Source organism: Pantherophis guttatus, chromosome 10, assembly GCF_059756535.1.
Source record: "Pantherophis guttatus breed Tessera chromosome 10, ASM5975653v1, whole genome shotgun sequence".
Taxonomy (NCBI): domain Eukaryota; kingdom Metazoa; phylum Chordata; class Lepidosauria; order Squamata; family Colubridae; genus Pantherophis; species Pantherophis guttatus.
The window spans coordinates 8,241,984-8,265,077 of NC_142072.1; the positions used below are offsets into that span (position 1 = coordinate 8,241,984).

Genomic DNA, 23,094 nt, shown 5'->3' on the forward strand with positions numbered 1-23,094 from the left:
AGCAAGAGATGATGGATCGATGATTTCTTTTCTTTGTCGTTGCTCTGCTCTGCTTTTGCTTTTCTCTCGCTCTTTTCTTTTCTTTTCAGGTAGGTGCCATGATGAGAAGTTAGGTAGGATAGAAAGAAAATGTTTTTTAGTTAAAGGTGACATGACTAAAAGTTAGAATAAGTGATAGAAATAAGAGAAGGGAAATGTTAGGGTAGACACTGTAATATAATAAAATAAAAGTAACAATAAGAGAAAACAAGGAATAATTGAACATTGATAGATTGCAACTTATTATAGTTGTGTATCATTATTAGAAATACATAAGTTGATTGAATATAATAACCATGACTAATTTTACTAGGTTTATTTGTACTAGAATGTATGACACTCAGGTGTCACACTGTTCATGCATTGATGTAATATGTTTGTAAAAAAATAAAAAAAATAAAGAACTTTTTTAAAAAAGTGAATTGCACCAGGAAGCAAACCAGCAGCCAGTGCAGTTCATGAAGCAGTGGTGTAAAATGGCACATTCTAGGGGTCCCAAGAATGGCTATGCTGTTGCACTCTGCATCAGTTGTTGCTTCTGAAAGCTTACGTTTAACACCATGTAGAGTGCATTGCAGTAGGTCAAATGTGAGATGACCAGGGCTTGAGTGACCACAGCAATTCCTGATTAGGGATAAAAGCAACTGGCCATAACACAAAGTTGTACAAAGGCTCTCCTAGCCCATGACTGCCACCTGCTCTTCAATCAGGAGTCACAAGTGCAGGAGAACCCCAAGTCATGGCTTGGGTCTCTCTGGGGTAGTACAATCCCATCCAAAATTAAGGTTGTTGAAGTCCCAGATATTGCAATTCCATCCATACAAAGCCATTTGTCTGGGCAGGGTTCAATTGAAACCATCCAGCCCCTCAAAGCCTCCAGACACTGTGGGAGGGCAGCAGCACCATCACTTGGATCACCAGAGGTGGAGATATAAAGTTGAGCATAACCACATACTGATGATACCTCAACCCATGGTGGTGAATGGTCTCACCCAACAGCTTCATTACTTGTTCAAAAGAAGTAGAAAGAGTACTGAGCCCTGCGGCATGCCATAAAACAGTGGTTGTGGGCTGGGTCACTAACTCCCTATCAACACCGATTAGAGCCAAACTTGGAGAAAGGAGCCAAACCAGTGCAATAGTGCTCAGCCCTGAACCCTGTAGCTGGCCCAAAATGATACTGTGGTTGATGGTATTGAAGGCTGATGAGAGGTTAAGGAGAAAAAGGATAGTTGCATTATTCTGAGTGTCACCAACCTGGGGCTCCAGAGCCACATGCGGCTCTTTGGGCCCTCTGCTGCGGCTCCCTGTCAGGTGATCCCACCACTGGCTGGCCCCGCCCCTTGCTCTCCCCTCCCAGTCCCTCCTTGCCTGGCCTGAAAAGATAAGGACAATGACGGGAAATGGAGAAGTGGCCGGGGCAGAGACAGAGAGATACAGAAAGAGTGGGAGAGAGAGAGGCAGAGAGAGGGGGGAGAGAGGGAGAGGGGGGAGGGAGGGAGAGAGAGATGTCAAAAGGGTTTTGAGGTTCCCGGTGCTTTTCAACAACCGGTTCTCTGCCCTGATGACCAGTTGGGTAGGCGTGGCTAGGGGGTCATGTGACTGATGGAAATGAGTGACGTTGCGTTGGCCTCTCCCACCCAGGTTTTGTGGCTTCCGGTATTTTCTTTTCTGTGGAAAATGGGTCCAAAGGGCTCTTTAATGGCCTCCTTAAAAGCCCCCAGAACTGTCCCCTCCTGCAGTAAAGAATTCATCTCTGCTTGAACCCACCTAAAAGTCATCATCCTGGTGGCTTTCACCAACCAGGAGGGTCAATGATCTAATCGACAGATGACTGCGCTGAGAGCCTTGAGTACCCTGTTCATTTCATTGGGTCTAACACAGGGGTGAAATGCTACCTGTTCGCAGTGGTTCGGGCGAACCTGTAGCGGCGGTGGTGGGTGGTTCAGAGAACTGGTAGCGGCATCAGCATGAGGCTCTGCACACCTGCCCAGACATTGTTACTTCCTGGTTTTCACTAGGAAGTAACCTGTTTTTTACCCTCTGCACATACGCAGAAGGGTTTGCACATGTGCAGAGGATCCAAGCGTGCACGGAGGGACCGGTAGGAAAGGTAAGTAGATTTTACCCCTGGTCTAACAGGATTGAACTGGTAACTGATCAAGATCTTCCCCTGGACATCTCACATGGACATTCACCATGCTTGGGTTCCAACTGGGAGCAAATGTAATCAATTTTGTTCATCAGGTGAGCTTATGCTCTGGGGACGTTAGAGATGCTTTTGGTGTAGTTGGAAAGGAGATAAACGGGGTGCTTGTTCAGATGGGAGAATATTCAGAATAGCACAAAATAAACCAAAAGCTACTTACCAACAGATTACTCTAAAAGGGAAACAAAAGGAAACTAATGTCATAACACTCTTGACTTCTCCAACCACATCATCATTGCCATCTTTAGTTTAATATATATGAATTCCTTCATTGCCCAGATATAAAATGTGTTCTTTCACACAATATTCAGTAATAGGGATGCAGATACATTAAATGTTTTGAAAGAGAAAAATATTTCCCTTTTCAATATTGTTCCATATTCTCACAACCACAATATGGAACTTTTTTTTGACTCTTTTTTTTTTATCACAGTCATTAAGCAAAACTTTCCCCCATTGACTTTGCTTGTTGCAGACTGGCTGGGAAAGTTGCAAGTCATGATCACATGACCACAACACTGCAGCCATGGTAAATGTGAGCCACTTACCGAGCACCTAAATCACAGTCACTGGTCTAATGGATGGTGTGATGGTCATAACTTTGAGGAGAGATCATAGGTCATTTTTTCGGCACTGTCATAACCTCAAACCATCATTATACAAATAGTCATAAATCAAGGATTATCTATATCCTTGTATCAAACAGATGTCAAGATATAGATAGATAGAATATCTCCCTCTTCTAATAACTTGACATTTCTCTTTTCCATGCAAGTGAAACGATCCGCATATTATTGGCCAGATAGCAATGAAAACTAACGTAATTCTTTCCTTTCCCCAGAGTCTCCTTTGGTAGACGTAAATGATGGACGTAACCTCGCCCCATCCTGTGCGGGGTTTTAAAGGTAATAACTGTAGCAATTCCTATCAGGGATAATAGCAACTGGCACATAACACAAAGTTGTACAAAGGCTCTCCTAGCCCATGACTGCCATCTGCTCTTCAATCAGGAGTCACAAGTGCAGGAGAATCCAAGTTATGGGCCGGGTCTGTCTGGGGTAGTGCAACCCAATTTATGCAATTTACATAGACTTCTGAAAAGCCTTTGACTCAGTAGTGCATGACAAACTACTGTTGAAACTAAGGTCTTACGGCATCTCTGGATCCCTGCACAAGTGGATAGCCATGTTCCTGTCCAACAGGCAACAAATAGTCAAAATAGGGAGGGCCCATTCAAATCTGGCATCTGTTAACAGCAGTGCCCCCCAAGGCAGCATTTTAGAAACCACACTCTTTCTGCTTTACATCAATAACCTATGTAATCATATTAAAAGCTGCTGTGTCCTCTTCGCTGAGGATAATGCAAGAAGAAAGATGGAAAGTTAGCAGCACAATAGCTGGCTCAAGAGATCATCACCAGTTTGTGCCAGTTGATTCAAATTTGACTTCTGTCAGCAACGTTTCAAATGACACGATTAAGTTTGTGACCAAAATGTCCAATAACGTCGAGCCGAATTTAATATTGGCTGACACATTTCCCGGTTGTTATGTTTCCTGCATTTATGACAAAATATGGTGGGTAGGCAACATCATGGAAATTTTGATCAAACACAATGATGCATTCCTAACATTTATGCATCCGCGAGACCCTGCTCATTCATTTTATTGGCCTGAAAGACAAGATGTTTGTTGGGGTTCCAGAATCACATCTTATTTGTGTGCTTCCAGCTCCTTCAGTTACATCATCAGGTCGATAGTATCAATTCCCAGAAGCGACACTAAAGAATGTAAATTCAATAATAAATAAGCGATTGTTGGAATTTGGCAGTTCATACAAACGGTATGGACTTTGGCTTGGAAACTATATAAGATACCCACTTTAGGCTTGGGAACCTAGGATAAGCTGCCCACTTGCCAGCTTGGGAACTGGACAGATACCAAAACAAGGCTTTGGAACCTCGAGGAAGAAACATAATCACATACTGATGATACCTCAATCCATGGTGGTGAATGGTCTCACCCAACAGCTTCATTAGTTGTTCAAAAGAAGTAGAAAGAGTACTGAGCCCTGTGGCATGCCATAAAGCAATGGTTGTGGGCTGGGCCACTAACTCCCTATCAACACCAATTAGAACCAAACTTGGAGAAAGGAGCCAAACCAGTGCAATAGTGCTCAGCCCTGAATCCTGTAGTTGGCCCAAAAGGATACTGTGGTTGATGGTATTGAAGGCTGATGAGAGGTTAAGGAGAAAAAGGATGGAAGAATATTCAGAATAGCACAAAATAAACCAAAAGCTACTTACCAACATTCCACCCTAAAAGGAAACAAAAGGAAACGATTGTCATAACTCCCTTGACTTCTCCAACCACATCATCATTGCCATCTTTAGTTTAATATATATGAATTCCTTCATTGCCCAGATATAAAATGTGTTCTTTCACACAATATTCAGTAATAGGGATGCAGATATATTAAATGTTTTGAAAGAGAAAAATATTTCCCTTTTCAATATTGTTCCATATTCTCACAACCACAATATGGAACTTTTTTTTGTGACTTTTTTTTTATCACAGTCATTAAGCAAAACTTTCCCCCATTGATGTTGCTTGTTGCAAATGGCCTGTTTTCGGCCTCTGGAGGGCCTCCGGGAGGATGGGGAAGGCCGTTTTTGCCCTCCCCAGACTCCTGGAACCTGGGGACATGAAAAAACGGGCCTTCCCCACCACCCTCTGAGGCCCTCAGGAGGCAGGAAACAGCCTGTTTCCCTACTTCTGGCGGGCCCACAAGGCCCCAAAATCAGCTATACTGGTACGTGCATACCGATATGGCTACACATGCCACCTGTGGCATACGTACCATAGGTTCGCCATCACGGCTTTAGTGAATTCGGCAAGAATAACTCTCAGCTTCTCTCTCATGTTTTCTCTTTCCAGGCCTTAAAATGTGTTTTTCCAAAAAGGGATCCTGAAATCTACAGGAGATATGATTGCATGGGGCATGAGGTATGAAAATAATGTTCAACCCTGTGCTCCAGGAAGACAAGGGGCATCAACATATCCTGAAGGTGCAAAAATGATGTTACACCTAATTTCATAATCATCTAAATTATGAACAATTCACTGCAACAAGAACACATCATCGTGCACATGTCATCATTTGTCATATTCCCCATGTTCCCATCCATGGTTCAGATCTAAATTCCCCCTCCCTTAGCTGCTCAGTCTCAGGAGGAATTTTCACCCCAATGTGGCACTAGATCTATTTTTAAGGGAGTTATTTGTTTGTTTGTTTGTTTGTTTATTTTTATTCATTTATTTGGCAGCCATCTTGCTAACAACATTAAAAGCAATTAAGTCATAAAAGTTAAATATTTCTAAAAACAATAAAAATAGAATTACACTCAAAAGTAAAGTTACAATGAAAAGATGGGTAAGAAGTAGGATGTGTAAGGATGTGTGGGGGGTGTTCTATTAATTTACCTACCACTTCCAATCAGATGCTCCCCTATTGGGAATATGGGGTGAGATGGTTCATCAGTTAACCTGGACCAATGCCATGCAGGATTTTAAAGGTAATAACCAAGTCATTGAAAAGTTTCCTCCTGCACTGAAGAATTTATCTCTGCTTGAACCCACTTAACAAGACATTGTCCTGGTGGCTTTCACCAACCAAGCGTGTCAATGATCTAATTGACAGGTGGCTGCACTGATAGCATTGAGGTCCCTTTCCATTTCATTGGGTCCAACAGGATCAAACTGTACCCATATAACTGGTCAAGATCTTCCCCCAGACAGCGCACATGGACCTGCACCATGTTTGGATGCCAACTAGGAACTAATGTAATCAACTTTGTTCATCAGGTGAGCTTATGCTCTGGGGACTTTACAAATGCTTTTGGTGTAGGTGGAAGAAAGATAAATGGGGTGCGTGTTCAGATGGAAGAATATTCAGAATAGCACAAAATCAAACAAAAGCTACTTACCGGATTTGCACCTCCTCCTCCACCACCCATCATTCCACCCTAAAAGGGAAACAAAAGAAAACTATTGTCATAGCACTCATGACTTCCCCAATCACCTCATCATTGCCATCTTTAGAGTAATATATATATATTCCTTCATTGCCCAGATATAATATGCATTCTTTCACGCAACGTGGAGTAATAGGGACCAAAGAGATGCAGACATATTAAATGTTTTGAAAGAGAAAAATATTTCCCTTTTCAATATTTTTCCACATTCTCACAACCACAATATGGAACTTTTTTTTGTGACTCTTTATATTCAGAATAGCACAAAATAAACCAAAAGCTACTTACCAACATTCCACCCTAAAAGGGAAACAAAAGGAAACTATTGTCATAGCACTCATGACTTCTCCAACCACATCATCATTGCCATCTTTAGTGTAATATATATGAATTCCTTCATTGCCCAGATATAAAATGTGTTCTTTCACACAACATTCAGTAATAGGGATGCAGATATATTAAATGTTTTGAAAGAGAAAAATATTTCCCTTTTCAATATTGTTCCATATTCTCACAACCACAATATGGAACTGTTTTTTTGTGACTCTTTTTTTTTTATCACAGTCATTAAGCAAAACTTTCCCCCATTGACTTTGCTTGTTGCAGACTGGCTGGGAAAGTTGCACGTCATGATCACATGACCACAACACTGCACCCATGGTAAATGTGAGCCAGTTACCGAGCGCCTAAATCACAGTCACTGGACTAATGGATGGTGCGATGGTCATAACCAGTGGTGGGCTTCAAAAATTTTAGCAAGGGGTTCTCTGCCTGGTTGCTGGGTGGGCGTGGCCATGGTGGGCTTGGCCTAGTTGGCCTCCTGCACCATGGCAGTGGGGGGGAGGAGTTTGTGCTTCCTCGAACCTCAAGGAGCATGAAAATGCCCCCCCCCAAGCTCTTGAAGTCCACTGGAGGACGTAAACCGGTCCGTTTCCAGTCTTCTTGAATATCCAGTAGGCCCATTTTTCACCCTCCTCAAGCCTCCACATTCACCCTGTTCTTACCTGTATCCAAAATGGGCTGCGTAGCGACTCCTAGGAAGTGCGGGGTCAGCCAAGAGTGGGATTTGGGGTTTTTTTGAACTGCACAGAATCTTAGCTAGAGGTTCTCCCGAACCCCTGCGAGCCCCCAGTAGCCCACTACTGGTCGTAACTTTGAGGACCAGTCATAGGTCATTTTTTTCAGCCCTGTCATAACCTCAACCCATCGTTATAGAAATAGTCGTATATTCAGGTTCCTTCTATATGTGTATCAAACAGATGTCCAGATATAGATGGATAGAATATCTCTCTCCTCTAATAACTTCAGTTTTCTCTTTTCCATGAAAGTGAAATGATCAGCATGTTATTGACCAGATAGCAATGAAAACTAATTCTTTCCTTCCCCAAAGTCGGCTTCAGTTTCTTTCTGAAAAGAAAGAAACTGATGTAACCTGGACCCATGCCGTGCAGGGTTTTAAAGGTAATAAACAACTCCTTCAATTGCAACAGGAAGCAAACCAGCAACCAGTGCAGTTCATGAATTAATGGTGTAACATGGCACATTCTAGGGATCCAAAGAATGGCTATGCTATTGCACTCTGCACCAGTTGTAGCTTCTGAAAGCTTAAGTTTAACCCATGTAGAGTGAATAGCAGTAATACAAATGTAAGATGACCAGGGCTTAAGTGACCATAGAAATTCCTGATTAGGGATAATAGCAACTGGCACATAACACAAAGTTATACAAAGGTTCTCCTAGCCCATGACTGCCACCTGCTCTTCAATTAGAAGTCAGGAGTGCAAGAGAACCCCAAGTTACGGACTGGGTCTGTCTGGGGTAATGCAACCGCATCCAAAATTAAGATTGTTGAAGTCCCAGATATTGCAACTTTTTTAGAAATCTACAGGGGATATTCTGGAATTAAGAAGAAACTTCCTAACAATGAGAACAAATAACCAACTTTTCCAGGGTTGCCTTCAAGAGTTTTGGGTACTTCAACACTGGAGGTTTTAAGAGACTGAACAACCAATTGTCTGAAATGGTATAGGACAGTGATGGCTCCCTCTCCATTTCATTGGGTCCAACAGGATCAAACTGTACCCATATAACTGGTCAAGATCTTCCCCCAGACAGCGCAAATGGACCTGCACCATGCTTGGATTCCAACTAGGAACTAATGTAATCAACTTTGTTCATCAGGTGAGCTTATGCTCTGGGGACTTTAGAGATGCTTTTGGTGTAGGTGGAAGAAAGATAAATGGGGTGCTTGTTCAGATGGAAGAATATTCAGAATAGCACAAAATCAAACAAAAGCTACTTACCAGTCCATCCTAAAAGGGAAACAAAGGGAAACTAATGTCATAGCACTCTTGACTTCTCCAACCACATCATCATTGCCATCTTTAGTTTAATATATATGAATTCCTTCATTGCCCAGATATAAAATGTGTTCTTTCACACAATATTCAGTAATAGGGATGCAGATATATTAAATGTTTTGAAAGAGAAAAATATTTCCCTTTTCAATATTGTTCCATATTCTCACAACCACAATATGGAACTTTTTTTTGACTCTTTTTTTTTATCACAGTCATTAAGCAAAACTTTCCCCCATTGACTTTACATGTTGCAGACTGACTGGGAAAGTTGCAAGTCATGATCACATGACCACAACACTGCAGCTATGATAAATGTGAGCCACTTACCGAGCACCTAAATCACAATCACTGGACTAATGGATGGTGTGATGGTCATAACCAGGGGTGGGCTTCAAAAATTTTAGCAAGGGGTTTTCTGCCCGCTTGCTGGTTGGGCGTGGCCATGGTTGGCTTGCCCTAGTCGACCTCCTGCACCACGCCGGGGGGAGGGCATTTGTGCTGTCGTCCCCCCCCCCGCCCTAGTACATGAACTACGGTGGGGGAGAGCATTTGTGCTTTGCCCCCCCCGGCGAGTAGTACATGAACATGTACTTGCAACAGGAAGCAAACCAGCAACCAGTGCAGTTCATGAAGCAGTGGTGTAAAATGGCACATTCTAGGGGTCCCAAGAATGGCTATGCAAAGCACAAATGCTCTCCCCCACCGTAGTTCATGTACTAGGGCAGGGGGGGACGACAGCACAAATGCCCTCCCCCCGGCGTGGTGCAGGAGGTCGACTAGGGCAAGCCAACCATGGCCACGCCCAACCAGCAAGCGGGCAGAAAACCCCTTGCTAAAATTTTTGAAGCCCACCCCTGGTTATGACCATCACACCATCCATTAGTCCAGTGATTGTGATTTAGGTGCTCGGTAAGTGGCTCACATTTATCATAGCTGCAGTGTTGTGGTCATGTGATCATGACTTGCAACTTTCCCAGTCAGTCTGCAACATGTAAAGTCAATGGGGGAAAGTTTTGCACCAGTTGTAGCTTCTGAAAGCTTAAGTTTAACCCATGTAGAGTGAATTGCAGTAATACAAACGTAAGATGACCAGGGCTTGAGTGACCGCAGGGATTCCTGACTATTCAGGAAGAATATTCAGAATAGCACAAATAAAACAAAAGCTACTTACCATCATTCCACCTCCACCTCCACCACCCAAGCCCTAAAAAGGAAATAAAAGGAAACTATTGTCATAACATTATAATTGCAATCTTTATATTTTCTGTGTGTTTGTGTGTGTGTGTGCGTGTGTGTGCGTGTGTGCGTGTGTGTGAATTCCTTCATTGTCCAGATATAAAGTGTGTTCTTTCACACAACCCCATGTAGACTGAATTGCAGCAGTTCAAATGTGAGATGACCAGGGCTTGAGTGACCACAGCAATTCCTGATCAGGGATAATAACAACTGGCACATAACACAATGTTGTACAAGGGCTCTCCTAGCCCATGACTGCCACCTGCTCTTCAATCAGGAGTCACAAGTCCAGGAGAACCCCAGGTTACTGTCTGGGTCTGTCTGGGGTAGTTCAACCCCATCCAAAATTAAGGAAGTCCCAGATATTGCAACTCCATGCAACACAAAACCCCAAGTTATGGGCTGAGTTGACAGGTGGCCGCACCGACAGTGTTAAGGTTCCTGCCCATTTCATTGGGTCCAACAGGATTGAACTGTTCCCAAATAACTGGGCAAAACCTTCCTCTGGGCATCTCACACGGACTTGGGTTCCAACTGGGAACAAATATAATCAACTTTGTTCATCCGATGAGCTTATGCTTTGGGGACTTTAGAGTTGTTTTTGGTATAAGCGGAAGAAAGATAAAGGGGGTTCTTGTTCAGAATATTCAGAATAGCACAAAATAAAACAAAAGCTACTTACCAACATTCCACCCTAAAAGGGAAACAAAAGGAAACAATTGTCATAACACTCTTGACTTCTCCAACCACATCATCATTGCCATCTTTACTGTAATATATATAAATCCCTTCATTGTCCAGATATACAATAATAAATGTTTTGAGATATTTTCTTTTCCATATTGTTCCCTATTCTCACAACCACAATATGGACCTTGTTTTGTGACTTTTTTTTAATCACAGTCATTAAACAAAACTTTCCCCATTGACTTTGTTTGTTGCAGGCTGGCGGGGAAAGTTGCAAGTTGTGATCACATGACCACATGAAATGAACATCATGTTATTGGCCAGATATTAATGAAAACTAAGTTAACTCTTTTCTTCAACCAAAATCTCCATCAGTTTCTTACTTTAAAAGAATGGACCAAACCAATTAAATTTGGAGGGAAGCACTAATGAAAAATGAATTTGGTAGCTGTTGAGAAATTATTGCATTCTATTCCTACTGCCAACTATGCCAATCAGAGTCCACTGCAGAATAAAAGCCATAAGAAGACATCTACCCTCCTTCAATGCTGCAGCCTTTCTTCTAAGCATTCCCTCAAAGTTTTTGTTGATGTAGCCAAGTAAATGAATCAAGTTTTGGGGGTGTCCAAGAAGCCTTGACACAATATGTGAATTAAAAGTCAAACATTGAGCTTCCTTAGTAGTTTATAGGTAATATAACTACATATACATATATACTATATACATCTTGGGTGCCAATGAACCTGTGAATTTTGCTCTATCTCTATTTTTACTCGTTACTAATATCTTTTCCACCAAAGGAGTTTTCAGCCTTCTGTATTGGTCCAACTCAGTAGGTCCAACAAGAAGTTATTTCTGATGCTAAGGTGAATACCGAGAAAGCTCAGGCAAAAAACAGGATGCCAACCTGAATGCAGAACCAGGGATACGGTTAAATTCTCAACGATTAAATGATTTACTCTAAGACCTCTGCCTGATTTTTGAAATCCTTTATGAAGAAATGTGTTAATTAAAGCATGAGAACATGGTCAACAAAATGCTTATTCATCTCACCTGCACCCCAACTGAAAGGCTATTACAACTCACAAAATGTAGCCTTACCTGTTGGGCAGAAAGCGTAAAAGTCAAAGCAAAGACTAAAAGGAGATACATCTTGTTGCTGTTCAGTTCTTCTGGTCCTTGATGTTCTTCTAAGTGACTTTACTCAGCTTCACCGCCACATTTTAATACCTCAATCTGCATGCTTCATTTCCCAAACCCAATACCTCCATTGTTTCTTGATTTACAAGGAAATGTTAGGCATACATTGCATCATGCACAATTATTCCATGATCCATGCTTAAATTGAAGCTAAAAAGAGTGGTCAATACCTGGAATGCCCTACCTGACTCTGTGGTTACTTCCCCAAACCCATAACTTTAAACTTAGACTGTCTACTGTGGACCTCACCCCATTCCTAAGAGGTCTGTAAGGGGGCATGCATAAGCACACCAACGTGCCTACCATCCCTGTCTTACTGTTCCCATTTATTTGTACCCATTTTCTGTATTCATAATAATGTTTTATACTTATATCTGTTACTTTACGTTTTTGACAAATAATAATAAATAAAATAAAAAAATAAATAAAAATAGAGATTGTGTGAAGTTTTAACATCATGGAAGAACTATCATGGAAGAATGGGCCTCTTTCTCTCAGGTCTACCAGAGTTCAGCCTCATCAATCCAGATGACCATTTAAATGGCAGGACAGAATTAACAACAGAATAACAGAGTTGATCTTGGAAGTCTTCTACTCAAATGCCCTGCTCAGGCAGGAGACCTTATACCATTTCAGAACTGGAATTGTTCCAGGAATTGTCCAATATAAAAATCAGGTTTTGTATTCTACAATTTGTGTAAGCATTTCTTTGGGATCTTCTTACTGGTGGGAACATAAACAGGGAATTCTTTCTGGGTTTTTTTTTCAGTTGACACCTGAAAAAACCCCCACCTCTTTCCTTGTCCATTTGCAGGGTGACATTTACTCCAGCAGAAATTCTTCCATACTTCTTTTTTTTAAAAAAAACAAACAAACAAACCTTCCTCTTAATTTTTGCAATGATATTATTTGTCAGTTTGTTTGGATTAGTAGTCTACTTGTTGATTGGTTCCTTTCTTAATTATTTTATCTTAGGTCCATTTTTTCTCTCCAGGAGTTCAAGATGACATATCTAACAGATCTTCCTATTACTTTTCCATACAAAATTGGGCTGTGATGGAGCCAAAGTCACAGGTGGAAACTACATGGTTAAAAGTGCCCCATAACCTGTATCTGTCTGATCCTAATCCAATTATTTTTATAAGACTATTTTTTATTGGACCTTGAGTGTAGTTCTGGTTCGGAGGAGAATGATATAAAAATAATTAGCCAGCATGGAATCATGGTTGATCACCTTAATTAAACGTTTTGCTCTGATGATGAGATGATTCACTCTATGCCTAGAAAACACGGGAGGAGGAGCAGCTTAATCGAGCGGTAAATTCAGTGCAAAAAATAAATAAACATGCCAAGCATATCTAATCTCTCCATCTGTATCTTCTGGCTAGGAATCAGTGGAAAAAGTTCCTTCAGTTCTCTACCAAAGATGATAAGAATAGTTACACTGACCACCAGCAGGGATTTTATGATTAGATTCATCCTGTTTCAGATTCTTCAGACATATGATGACAGATATTATTCCATTGGATGTAAACCTCTACTAAGAATTGAACCCATGCACAATTGTATTTTAGACAACTATATACAGGTAGTCAGGGACGTGGTGGCTCAGATGCTGAGCTTGTCGATCGAAAGGTCGGCAGTTCAGCAGTTTGAATCCCTAGTGCCACGTAATGGAGTGAGCTCCCGTTCCTTGTCCCAGCTTCTGCCAACCTAGCAGTTCGAAAGTACATAAAAAATGCAAGTAGAAAAATAGGGACCACCTTTGGTGGGAAGGTAACAGGATTCCATGCAGTGGTGAAATTCAACTTTTTTGACTACCAGTTCTGTGGGCATGGCTTGGTTGGCGTGGTGTGGCTTGGTGGGCATGGCTTGGTGGGCATGGCAGGGGAAGGATACTGCAAAATCTCCATTCCCACCCACTCTGGGGCCAGCCAAAGGTGGTATTTCCCAGTTCTCTGAACTACTCAAAATGTCACTACTGGTTCTCTAGAACCTGTCAGAACCTGCTGGATTTCATCCCTGGTTCCGTGTGCCTTTGGCGTTTAGTCATGCTGGCCACATGACCACGGAGATGTCTTTGGACAGCGCTGGCTCTTCGGCTTTGAAACGGAGATGAGCACCACCCCTTAGAGTCGGGAACAACTAGCACATATGTGCGAGGGGAACCTTTACCTTTACCGATACAGGTAGTCCTCAACTTACCACAGTTCATTTAGTGACGATTTGAAGTTACAGCATCAGTGACCATTTTTCACACCTATGAGTGTTGCAGTATCTCCATGGTCACATGAGAAAAATTTAGATGCTTGGCAACTGACTCATATTTATGATGGTTGCAGTGTCATGTGATCCCCTTTGCTTTTCTGATGAGCAAAGTCAGTGGGGAAGCCATATTCACTTAACAACCATGTTATCAACTTAACAACTGCAGTGATTCACTTAACAACTGTGGCATGAAAGGTTGTAAAAACGGGGCAAAGCTCACTTAACAAACCTCTCACTTAGCAACAGAAATTAGGAAATTAGAAAACTAGGGAGAGTCCCTTCCAAAATGTTTCCAGCACTTTTCCTTCAGGGGTGGGCTGCTGGGGGTTCACAGAGGTTTGGGAGAACCTCTAGCTAAGATTTATGTGCAGTTCGGAGAACCCCCAAATCCCACTCCTGGCTGGCCCCACCCACCCCTCCCCTCCCAGGAGTCCCCACGCAGCCTGTTTTGGATGTAGGTAAGTGCAGGGCATGTACGGAGGCTCAGTGAGGGCAAAAAACAGGCCTACTGGAAGATCAGGAAGGCCAGAAATGGGCCCATTTCCAGCCTCCAGAGGGCGTCTGGAGCCTGGGGAGGCCATTTTTGCCCTCCCAGAGGCTTGAGGAAAACCTCCAGAGCCCAGGGACGGCAAAAATGCCACCACCACCCCCATCATGGTGCAGGAGACCAACTAGGCCACGCCCACCATGGCCATGTCCACCCAGCAACCAGGCCAAGAACCCCTTGCTAAAATTTTGAAGCCCACCCCTGCTTTCCTTTGATTTAATTATCCAGTCTGCAGCTCTCTCAAGGACCTTTGGACAAACTATTACCATAAAAACGAATTATCTGTTTTCAAACTGGGAAGTAAGAAAGGAGGGAGATGCAAAAGATCTACTTGGAAGAAAAGAAGACATTATTTTTGAAAAAAATGCAGTAAATAGCTGTCCAGTTTGTTCTACTCTAGGGCACGGTGCTCATCTCTGTTTCCTAGCTGAGAATGCCAGTGTTGTCTTCCGTGGTACACTACTTCTGTGGTACACTACTTTGGTGACTGTACACCAAAGTGCACAGAATGCTGCTACTTCCCTACCAAAATGGTATCTATTTATCTACTTGCATTTGCATGCATTCAAGCTGCTAGTGTCAGGTTTTCAGGCTGTCTTCAAATAAATTGCATCGCAAGCAAAGTCTTTCATAAAACAAACTTTCATTTTATTAAGGACAGCACTTTTTACATTGACTCGTTGCAGCCGGCACTGACGTGCTGCCCAACAACCCCTCCTCTTCCTTCTCCCACTCCTCTGCATTCATTGGCCATCTTCCCAATCATTCACCCCTAATCTACTGCTCCAAATCAAAGAATTTCCCCCCTCCAATCCATCTCCTAGGGGACATTATCTCCAGAGGAAGTAAGTAGGTGAAAGGCAACCGTCCCGTTGCAGATGCCTGCGTTCTCCTTCTTATGTCAGCACTAGGATAAATGCATCTTGACGTGCTGACAGCTAGGTTGTCAGGAGCTGGGGCAAAAACAAGATACTTGGGTCTCAGACTGCCAACCTTTTTGTCGACAAACCCAGCATCTTAACTACTAGGTCGTTAAGGAATTATTAATAAGCATATCTATCGTGTTTATGAATACCATTATTTTAGTACAGATTTTATTACAGGGCATAATCTTATTCATTCTGCTTCATCTTGGTCTGTTTCAAGTATTTTCTGGGACTTCCAAATGCTACTTTATCATATGATAGCATCCAGCAACATAAACCACTACCAATCCTGTTCCATTGTTGAAAGGAACCTCACAGTTTTGCACCTTATAAACCAGGGAAATAAATAGCAGCAATAAAAGAAAGGTGTCATCAACGTCCTTCTGTAGAAAACTGACGCACAAAAATATAAATTCTGGATGCTGACGCTCAGTTGCTTCCTTGCCACTTGAAGATCTTTCCCAAGATATGTCATTTGTTATGGAGTGGTAGTCAGGATCATTAACCATAAAGGGGAGAGGACTTTCTCAGAGAAGCTGTTATAAACGAGAGAAGGTGTGAAGGAAAGTCTCAGAATGTAGAAAATGGGCAAGCTAGAAGGAAGGACACGCAACCTATGCCAATTGATGAGCTACTTCTTCAGAATCTTGGAACTTTGGTTGCCTAATATGATAATGATATCTCTGCAATCTGAAAACCTAGTTAGGAAAACCCCAACAATCCAACCTGCACCCTGAGCTTCACCCAGTGGTGGGTTGCCCCCGGTTAGGACCGGTTCGCAAGAACTGGTAGTAAAACCGGTGGGAGGCTCCACCCACCAACCCAGACGTCATCAGGAAGCTTCTGCACATGCCCCGTTGTGAACCAGTAGTAAGGGAGCCTGGATAGCTTAACAGACGAAAAAAGCCTGTTTTTAACATTCAGCTATCCGCAATTATTGCAAGTTCGAATCTCACCAGGCTCAAGGTTGACTCAGCCTTCCATCCTTTCTAAGGTAGGTAAATTGAGGACCCAGTTTGTGGGGGCAATAAGCTGATTTTGTATAAAATATACAAAAGTATGAAGGCTATTGCTTAACGCATTGTAAGCCGCCCTGAGTCTACGGAGAAGGGCGGCATATAAACTAAATTTAAAAAAAAAAAAAAAAGGAAAGTAGAACCCACCCCTGGCTTCACGTACTTGTTACCATCACCAAAGCCCAGTTTGCTAGAAAGTTTTGTTTGTGCATTTTTTTTTTTTTTTGCTAGATTGGAGGAAAAGGGTTAAAACCTGAAAAACAATATTAATTCTAATTAATTCTAATTAAGGCTACTTCTGCTAACTGCCAGCTGCCTGCAATTTGGCAGTTCAAATCCCACCAGGCTCAAGGTTGACTCAGCCTTTCATCCTTCCGAGGTGGGTAAAATGAGGACCCAAATTGTTGGGGGCAATATCAGACTCTGTAAACCGCTTAGAGAGGGCTGTAAAAGCACTGTGAAGCGGTATATAAGTCTAAGTGCTAGTGCTATTGCTAATTCTCAGATTGTTAATTTGCTAATACGGACAGGTGCCTGGGTCATCACACCTCTATTTCCTTAATTGTGCCTCATGTTGTTCCCTATGGGGTCAAGACCTAATCTACTGTAGACTCCCCTTGAGGAATATTTCTTCCAAAAGATGAAGATTTTCACAGCTCCCTATTTGTGCTTTGTTTCTCGTGTCAAAACCCTCATTGTTTTGATTCATTGATCTTTTCTAAATAGCTTTAGGTAATGTGTTGCTCTTTCCATCAGCTGCCCTTTTTTATAGTTCTTTATCAGAGGTTAGATCACTTTTGCAAACAAGAAGATAATCCTTTCTGAAACACTTCCAAGAGTAGCAAAAGTCCTGTTGATGGAAATCAGTGTGGTGGCTTTAATTGGGTTGATAAAAAGTTAAGAGGCAACACAAAAGGGTGTCTAATATTGACAACATTATCAAGATAAGGATGACAACATCATCAAGATAAGGTTGAGTGGTCTTAAGATAAGGATGAAGGTCCCATGATGTGTTTATAGCTGCTATAATCTTTGCCAACAGAGCATATACAGTTCCCAAGTGGACACCAAACCATAATATGAAAAAAAATTTGCAAAACTTGCACATACATGTAGCCAAAAAAAAAACAAACCCTGGATTAAGTGGAAGGGAAAAAAAAGCAGATTTCAGATCGTGTGGCACCTTTTTCAAATTAATTAACTTGGAACTGACAAAATGTAGTTATAATCCTCAACCTGCTCTACCGTCTCTTTCTGACATTAGCAGATCCAAACTCATCAAGGCCCAAAGCACCCAATTCATCATCATTATTATTAGCAGCAGTTCTCTCACCTTCCAGATTCCATGCTACAATGTAATTTATCTGTTAAATCCTCACTGTTACGACTCCCTGCGCCTTGGCTGTTGCCGGGCTAAGTTGATTGGTTCTAACGCAAGCAGCTGAAGTGGAGGGAAATCGCTGCTCGCTCATTGGTTCTCGCGTTTGACAGCTCGCTATTTAAGCGGCTGTCAGGAGTTGTGTTTGGGTATTGTTGCTTGCCATGTTTGGTGTTTCCTGTTGATGCCTCGTTAATAAAGTTGAGTTCGACCAACCAAGCCTCTGTCTGTATTTGCCCACTGAATTTTACACGTGGCGACGAAGGTGGGATATGCCTGAGGTGACGGTTGTCAGATACTAGACCGAGCTGCAGTAGAAGCATATCTAAGCGGATTCAACCATGATGGCAACGGGTCTCCCGGCATTCACGCCATTTGACATAGCCTCGGAAACTTGGGAGGATTACCTTGAGAGGTTTGAGTGTTTCCTGCAGGCAAATGACCTATCCAAGGTGTCAAGCGCTCGGAAGAGGGGATATTTCCTCAATGTGTGTGGCCGCGAGATTTTTGGGACAGCCAGAGCCCTGGCCGCCCCTCAGCCTGTGTACGCGGTGTCCTGGGAGACCTTGGTGGAGAGACTTAAACATCATTATTCTCCCGCTCCATCGAAGATTGCGCGACGGCACGCGTTCCACCATAGATCACAACGGGAGGGAGAGTCTATTAATGATTACATGACTGCCTTGAGAACAGCGGCTCGGCATTGTGAGTTTTGTGAGCTTGATGACATGCTCCTAGACCAATTAGTGTGTGGAGTGAGGAACCTGAAGCTACAAGAAAGACTGCTGGCCCGTTCCGATCTGACCCTCCCTATTGCCTTGGACGAGGCGCGGGCTGCCGAGATGTCTGCTAAGTCTGCAGCAGAGATCCAGCGCTACCAGTCTGGGGGTGGAGGCCAGACCAACGGTCATCCATCTGTCCACTATGAGGAAGCGGACCATGATGGCGTTTTCGAGGGAGACGATGATGTGAGCTGTCTCAAGTCTAATCAGAAGAAGAAGTGGGTGCCCACTGCTAAGAGACCTCAGGGCAGCTGCCTGGGCTGCGGCAGGTTGCATAACCGCACCGATTGCAGATTCAAGTCTGCCGTCTGTAGGCATTATGGGAAGCGAGGGCACCTATCCAGGGTCTGCCGCGCGACTTTCCCAAGTCCGGAAGACACGGAGGAGCCGGGGTTTAAGCGGCAGAAGATTAGACGGCCTGGCCACAGAGAGCGAGAGAGAGAGAGAGAGAGTTTCGCGATCTCTCAGGATGCCAAGGTGTTGGCAGTTTCCATAAGCCACGCTTCTTCCCCATTCTCTGACAGTAAGATTTATCTCACCATCCTCCTGGAGGGAGCCCCATGTAGAATGGAAGTTGACATGGGCTCCTCCAAATCTTTGATTGCATGGCCTGCACTCAAAGCCCTGCTTCCCTCTGTTTCCCGGCGGCGGTTGCAGCCTTGCCACGTCACGTTGAAGTACTACCAGGGGAAAATTATACCAACCCTAGGATGTGGTTCTTTCCACGTAGCCTATGGCTGATTTTCTGGCCACCTGCCCCTGGTCATTGTACGAGACCCCTCTTTACTTGGCCTTGATTGGTTCACTGCCCTCCCCCTCGGTCTCTCTGGTATCCACACCACTGGTTCTGATGTCGCTGCTGACATTATGCGGGAATTTGCTGATGTATTTGATGGCCACCTCGGTAAATACAACGGCCTCCCTATTTCATTCAATTTAGACCCTCAGGTGGCGCCCATTCGACTGAAACTGTGGAGGGCGCCCCTTGTTCTGCGGCCCAGGGTAGATAGGAAGCTGGATAAGCTTATTGCCCAGGGGGTCCTTCAACCAGTAGAGCATTCCAAATGGGAGACCCCGATAGTAATTCCCCTCAATCAGGATGGCTCAATTAGAATTTGTGCTGACTACAAGGCGACCCTAAACAGGGTGCCTCAAGCCAACCATTATCTGGTGCCCGTTGTCAAACAATTGCTGCACTCCCTGGGCCAGGGAAAGGTCTTCGCAAAACTGGACCTAGCCCAAGCTTATCAACAACTCCCAGTTGATAGCGAGATGGCCCTGGCCCAGATGATTATAACACACAGGGGTGAGTTTAAATGCACCCAGCTGCAGTTTGGCATTAGCGTGGCCCCGGGGATCTTTCAAAGCCTTATGGAGCGGCTGCTCCATGGGTTGCAGGGGGTGGTGCTCTATTTTGATGACATCCTGATCGCGGCTGCGGATCAGGGAGAACTTGTCAATAAGCTTAGGTCTGTCCTTACACGATTTACGAAGGCGGGGCTAAAACTAAGAAAAGAAAAGTGTCGCATCGGGGTGCCTCAGGTCGAGTTCTTGGGGTTCCTCATTGATGCTTCTGGCATCCGACCCGCACTGGCTAAGGTGGAGGCAATTAAACACGCCCTACCCCCACCTCCAAATCCCAACTCCAGGCCTTCCTTGGCCTTCTCAATTTTTATTCTATTTTCTTGTCCCACAAGGCTTCCCTGGCAGAGCCTTTCCATCAGCTCCTTGACTCTAAATCCCCATGGCAGTGGGACCGCCGACTCTTTCAGGGCCGTTAAGGACGTCCTCTCCTCCGATGCTGTCCTGGTACAGTATGACGACTCTTTGCCTCTCTCTTTAACTTGTGACGCCTCCCCCTACGGGGTGGGGGCTGTCCTGAGCCACATTTTGCCAACCGGTGCTGAGGCTCCAGTTGCCTACTATTCCAGGACTTTGTCGGCTGCGGAGAGGAACTACAGTCAGATTGATCGCGAGGCGTTGGCTGCCGTAGCAGGAATCAAACGATTCCACGACTACCTGTATGGCAGGTTTTTCTACCTGATCACCAATCACAAGCCCCTCCTGGGCTTGCTGACCAGTGACAGACAGACCCCCCAAATCTTATCCCCATGCATGTCGCGCTGGGTGGAATTTTTGGCGGCTTACTCATACCAGTTGCTACATAGGCCAGGTAAGGCTATTGGGCACATGGACGCCCTCAGCTGCTGTCCGCTTCCCTTGCCTGTCCATGACCCAGCCCCCACGGCAGCCATCCTTCTAGTGGACAAATTGCCTTCCTTGGTGATGGCGGCGGATGTTCGCGCCTGCTTGGCGGTGGACCCGATCCTGTCCAAAGTATTGGACTGGGTGCGCAAGGGATGGCCAACCTCACAGGGCTCTATGGAGTTTCTTCCCTTTTTCTGCAGGCGCCACGAGTTGTTGATATTACAGGGCTGCCTTCTTTGGGGTAACCGGGTGGTCGTGCCCCCAGATCTTCGGCGTCAGGTCCTGGCTGACCTTCACACTGCCCACCCGGGGGTAGTTCGCATGAAGGCCCTCGGCAGCAGTTATGTGTGGTGGCCAAAGTTTGACCAGCAGGTTGAGAACTAGGTAGCCCATTGCTGCCAATATCAACACACATGTCCCGCTCCCCCTTCAGTGCCCATACAGGATTGGGAACCTCCCAGGCGCCGTGGGCAAGGGTCCACCTAGACCTAGCAGGGCCCTTTTTAGGCCAAACCTTTCTGATTGCTGTTGATGCCCACTCTAAATGGGTAGAGCTTGCCATCATGCAATCGACTACCACCACGGCCGTCATCAGGATATTGGAGGGATGGTTTGCCACCCATGGGTTACCGGATACCATAGTCACCAATAATGGGCCGCAGTTCACTTCGGCACCCTTCCAGCTGTTCCTGGCCTGGTTGGGCATCCGCCATGCCCAAACAGCACCGCTACATCTGGCAGCTAATGGGCAGGCGGAAAGGGCCGTGCGTTCTGCCAAAGAGGCGTTGCGCCACATAGGGTCCACCGATTGGCACCACAAACTTCACCAGTACCTGCTAGCCCAGCACATGACCCCTTGTACCTCTATTAAACAAAGCCCCGCAGAGCTCCTCATGGGCAGATGGCTCCAGACAACCCTAGACCGCCTGCACCCTAACTACGCTCACAAACCACCTCCCAGAATGAGCATTCCACCACGGGTCTTCAGTGTGGGGGACCTGGTACATGCACTAAACTTTGATAAAGACATTCGATGGCTACCAGGACAAATAATCTGAATAACTGGGCCCTATTCTTATAGGGTCCAGCTCACCGACGGGAGAATTTGGAGACGGCATGTAAATCAGCTGAGACGGCGGATTGCAGAACTCGAGCCTCGGCCTTCGTTAGATCCTCCAGTGCCAACAACAGAACGCAGTCCCAATGAACTGCTCCCTAGCTCAAATCCCACCCGGCCTTCCATGACCGAAGTGTTCTTGCCGGAGCGCTTACCTGACATCCAGGGTCCGGCGATGAGTTCGAGTCCTCCTCCATTGAACGACGCTCCACTTCCCGTTGTGCTGGAGAGAGAAGGCGGGGCTCCACCTGAGGCATCGGCCACGCCCGTTGTCAGACGGTCTGGGAGGCGCCGTCATCGTCCCACATATTTGGAGGACTACGATTGCGCGAGCCGGGTGTGAAGGGGTGTTAAGTCCTCACTGTTACGACTCCCCGCGCCTCAGCTGTCGCCGGGCTAAGTTGATTGGTTCTAACACGAGCAGCTGAAGTGGAGGGAAATCGCTGCTCGCTCATTGGTTCTCGTGTTTGACAGCTCGCTATTTAAGTGGCTGTCAGGAGTCACGTTTGGGTACTGTTGCTTGCCATGTTTGGTGTTTCCTGTTGATGCCTCATTAATAAAGTTGAGTTTGACCAACCAAGCCTCCGTCTGTATTTGCCCACTGAATTTTACTTTAATTTAATTTAAATTAATTAACTTAATTTATTATTTATTATTAATTTAATTAATGAATTTTAATTTAATTTAATTTTAATTAATTAACTTGGAACTGACAAGATGTAGTTATAATACTCAACCTGCTCTACCGTCTCTTTCCGACATTAGCAGATCCAAACTCATCAAGGCCCAAAGCACCCAATTCATTATCATTATTATTAGCAGCAGTTCTCTCACCTTCCAGATTCCATGCTACAATGTAATTTATCAATGTGTAAATTTTGGAAGTCTAGAAATTTTCTTGATTGTTCAAAGGCTCCCTTATCTAGTGGTGGTGACCTGAACTGGCATGAAGGTGAGGGTAACCATATCTGATGACCTTTAGTTATCAAAACGTCTTTTATTCAACCACTTCCTCCTTTGACAATAGGGCCATTGGTTTAGACTCACTGAAGCATACCAGGTGAAGTATAAATGAAACCAGTGCCATCAG

The 23,094-nt window shown here is 44.3% G+C and overlaps 1 protein-coding gene across 3 annotated transcripts in view; it reads right to left on the minus strand.

The window, feature by feature from the left end:
• The window catches only part of LOC117669264 (uncharacterized), a 30,223-nt gene extending 18,315 nt beyond the window's left edge, over positions 1–11,908 (minus strand). The window contains exons 1-5 of one of the 3 annotated variants that reach the window (XM_087876457.1): positions 11,664–11,908; positions 10,558–10,569; positions 9,811–9,843; positions 6,232–6,270; positions 4,552–4,563 (exon numbers count right to left, since the gene is read on the minus strand). In XM_087876457.1, coding sequence (XP_087732583.1) covers positions 4,552–4,563; positions 6,232–6,270; positions 9,811–9,843; positions 10,558–10,569; positions 11,664–11,714 — 147 coding nt within the window. In that variant the 5' untranslated portion in view covers positions 11,715–11,908. Of the gene's footprint in view, positions 1–4,551; positions 4,564–6,231; positions 6,271–6,567; positions 8,880–9,810; positions 9,844–10,557; positions 10,570–11,663 lie in introns of those variants that run through there. The other 2 variants (XM_087876458.1, XM_087876459.1) reach the window with 2 other exon arrangements.
• Positions 11,909–23,094: the final 11,186 nt, after the last annotated feature.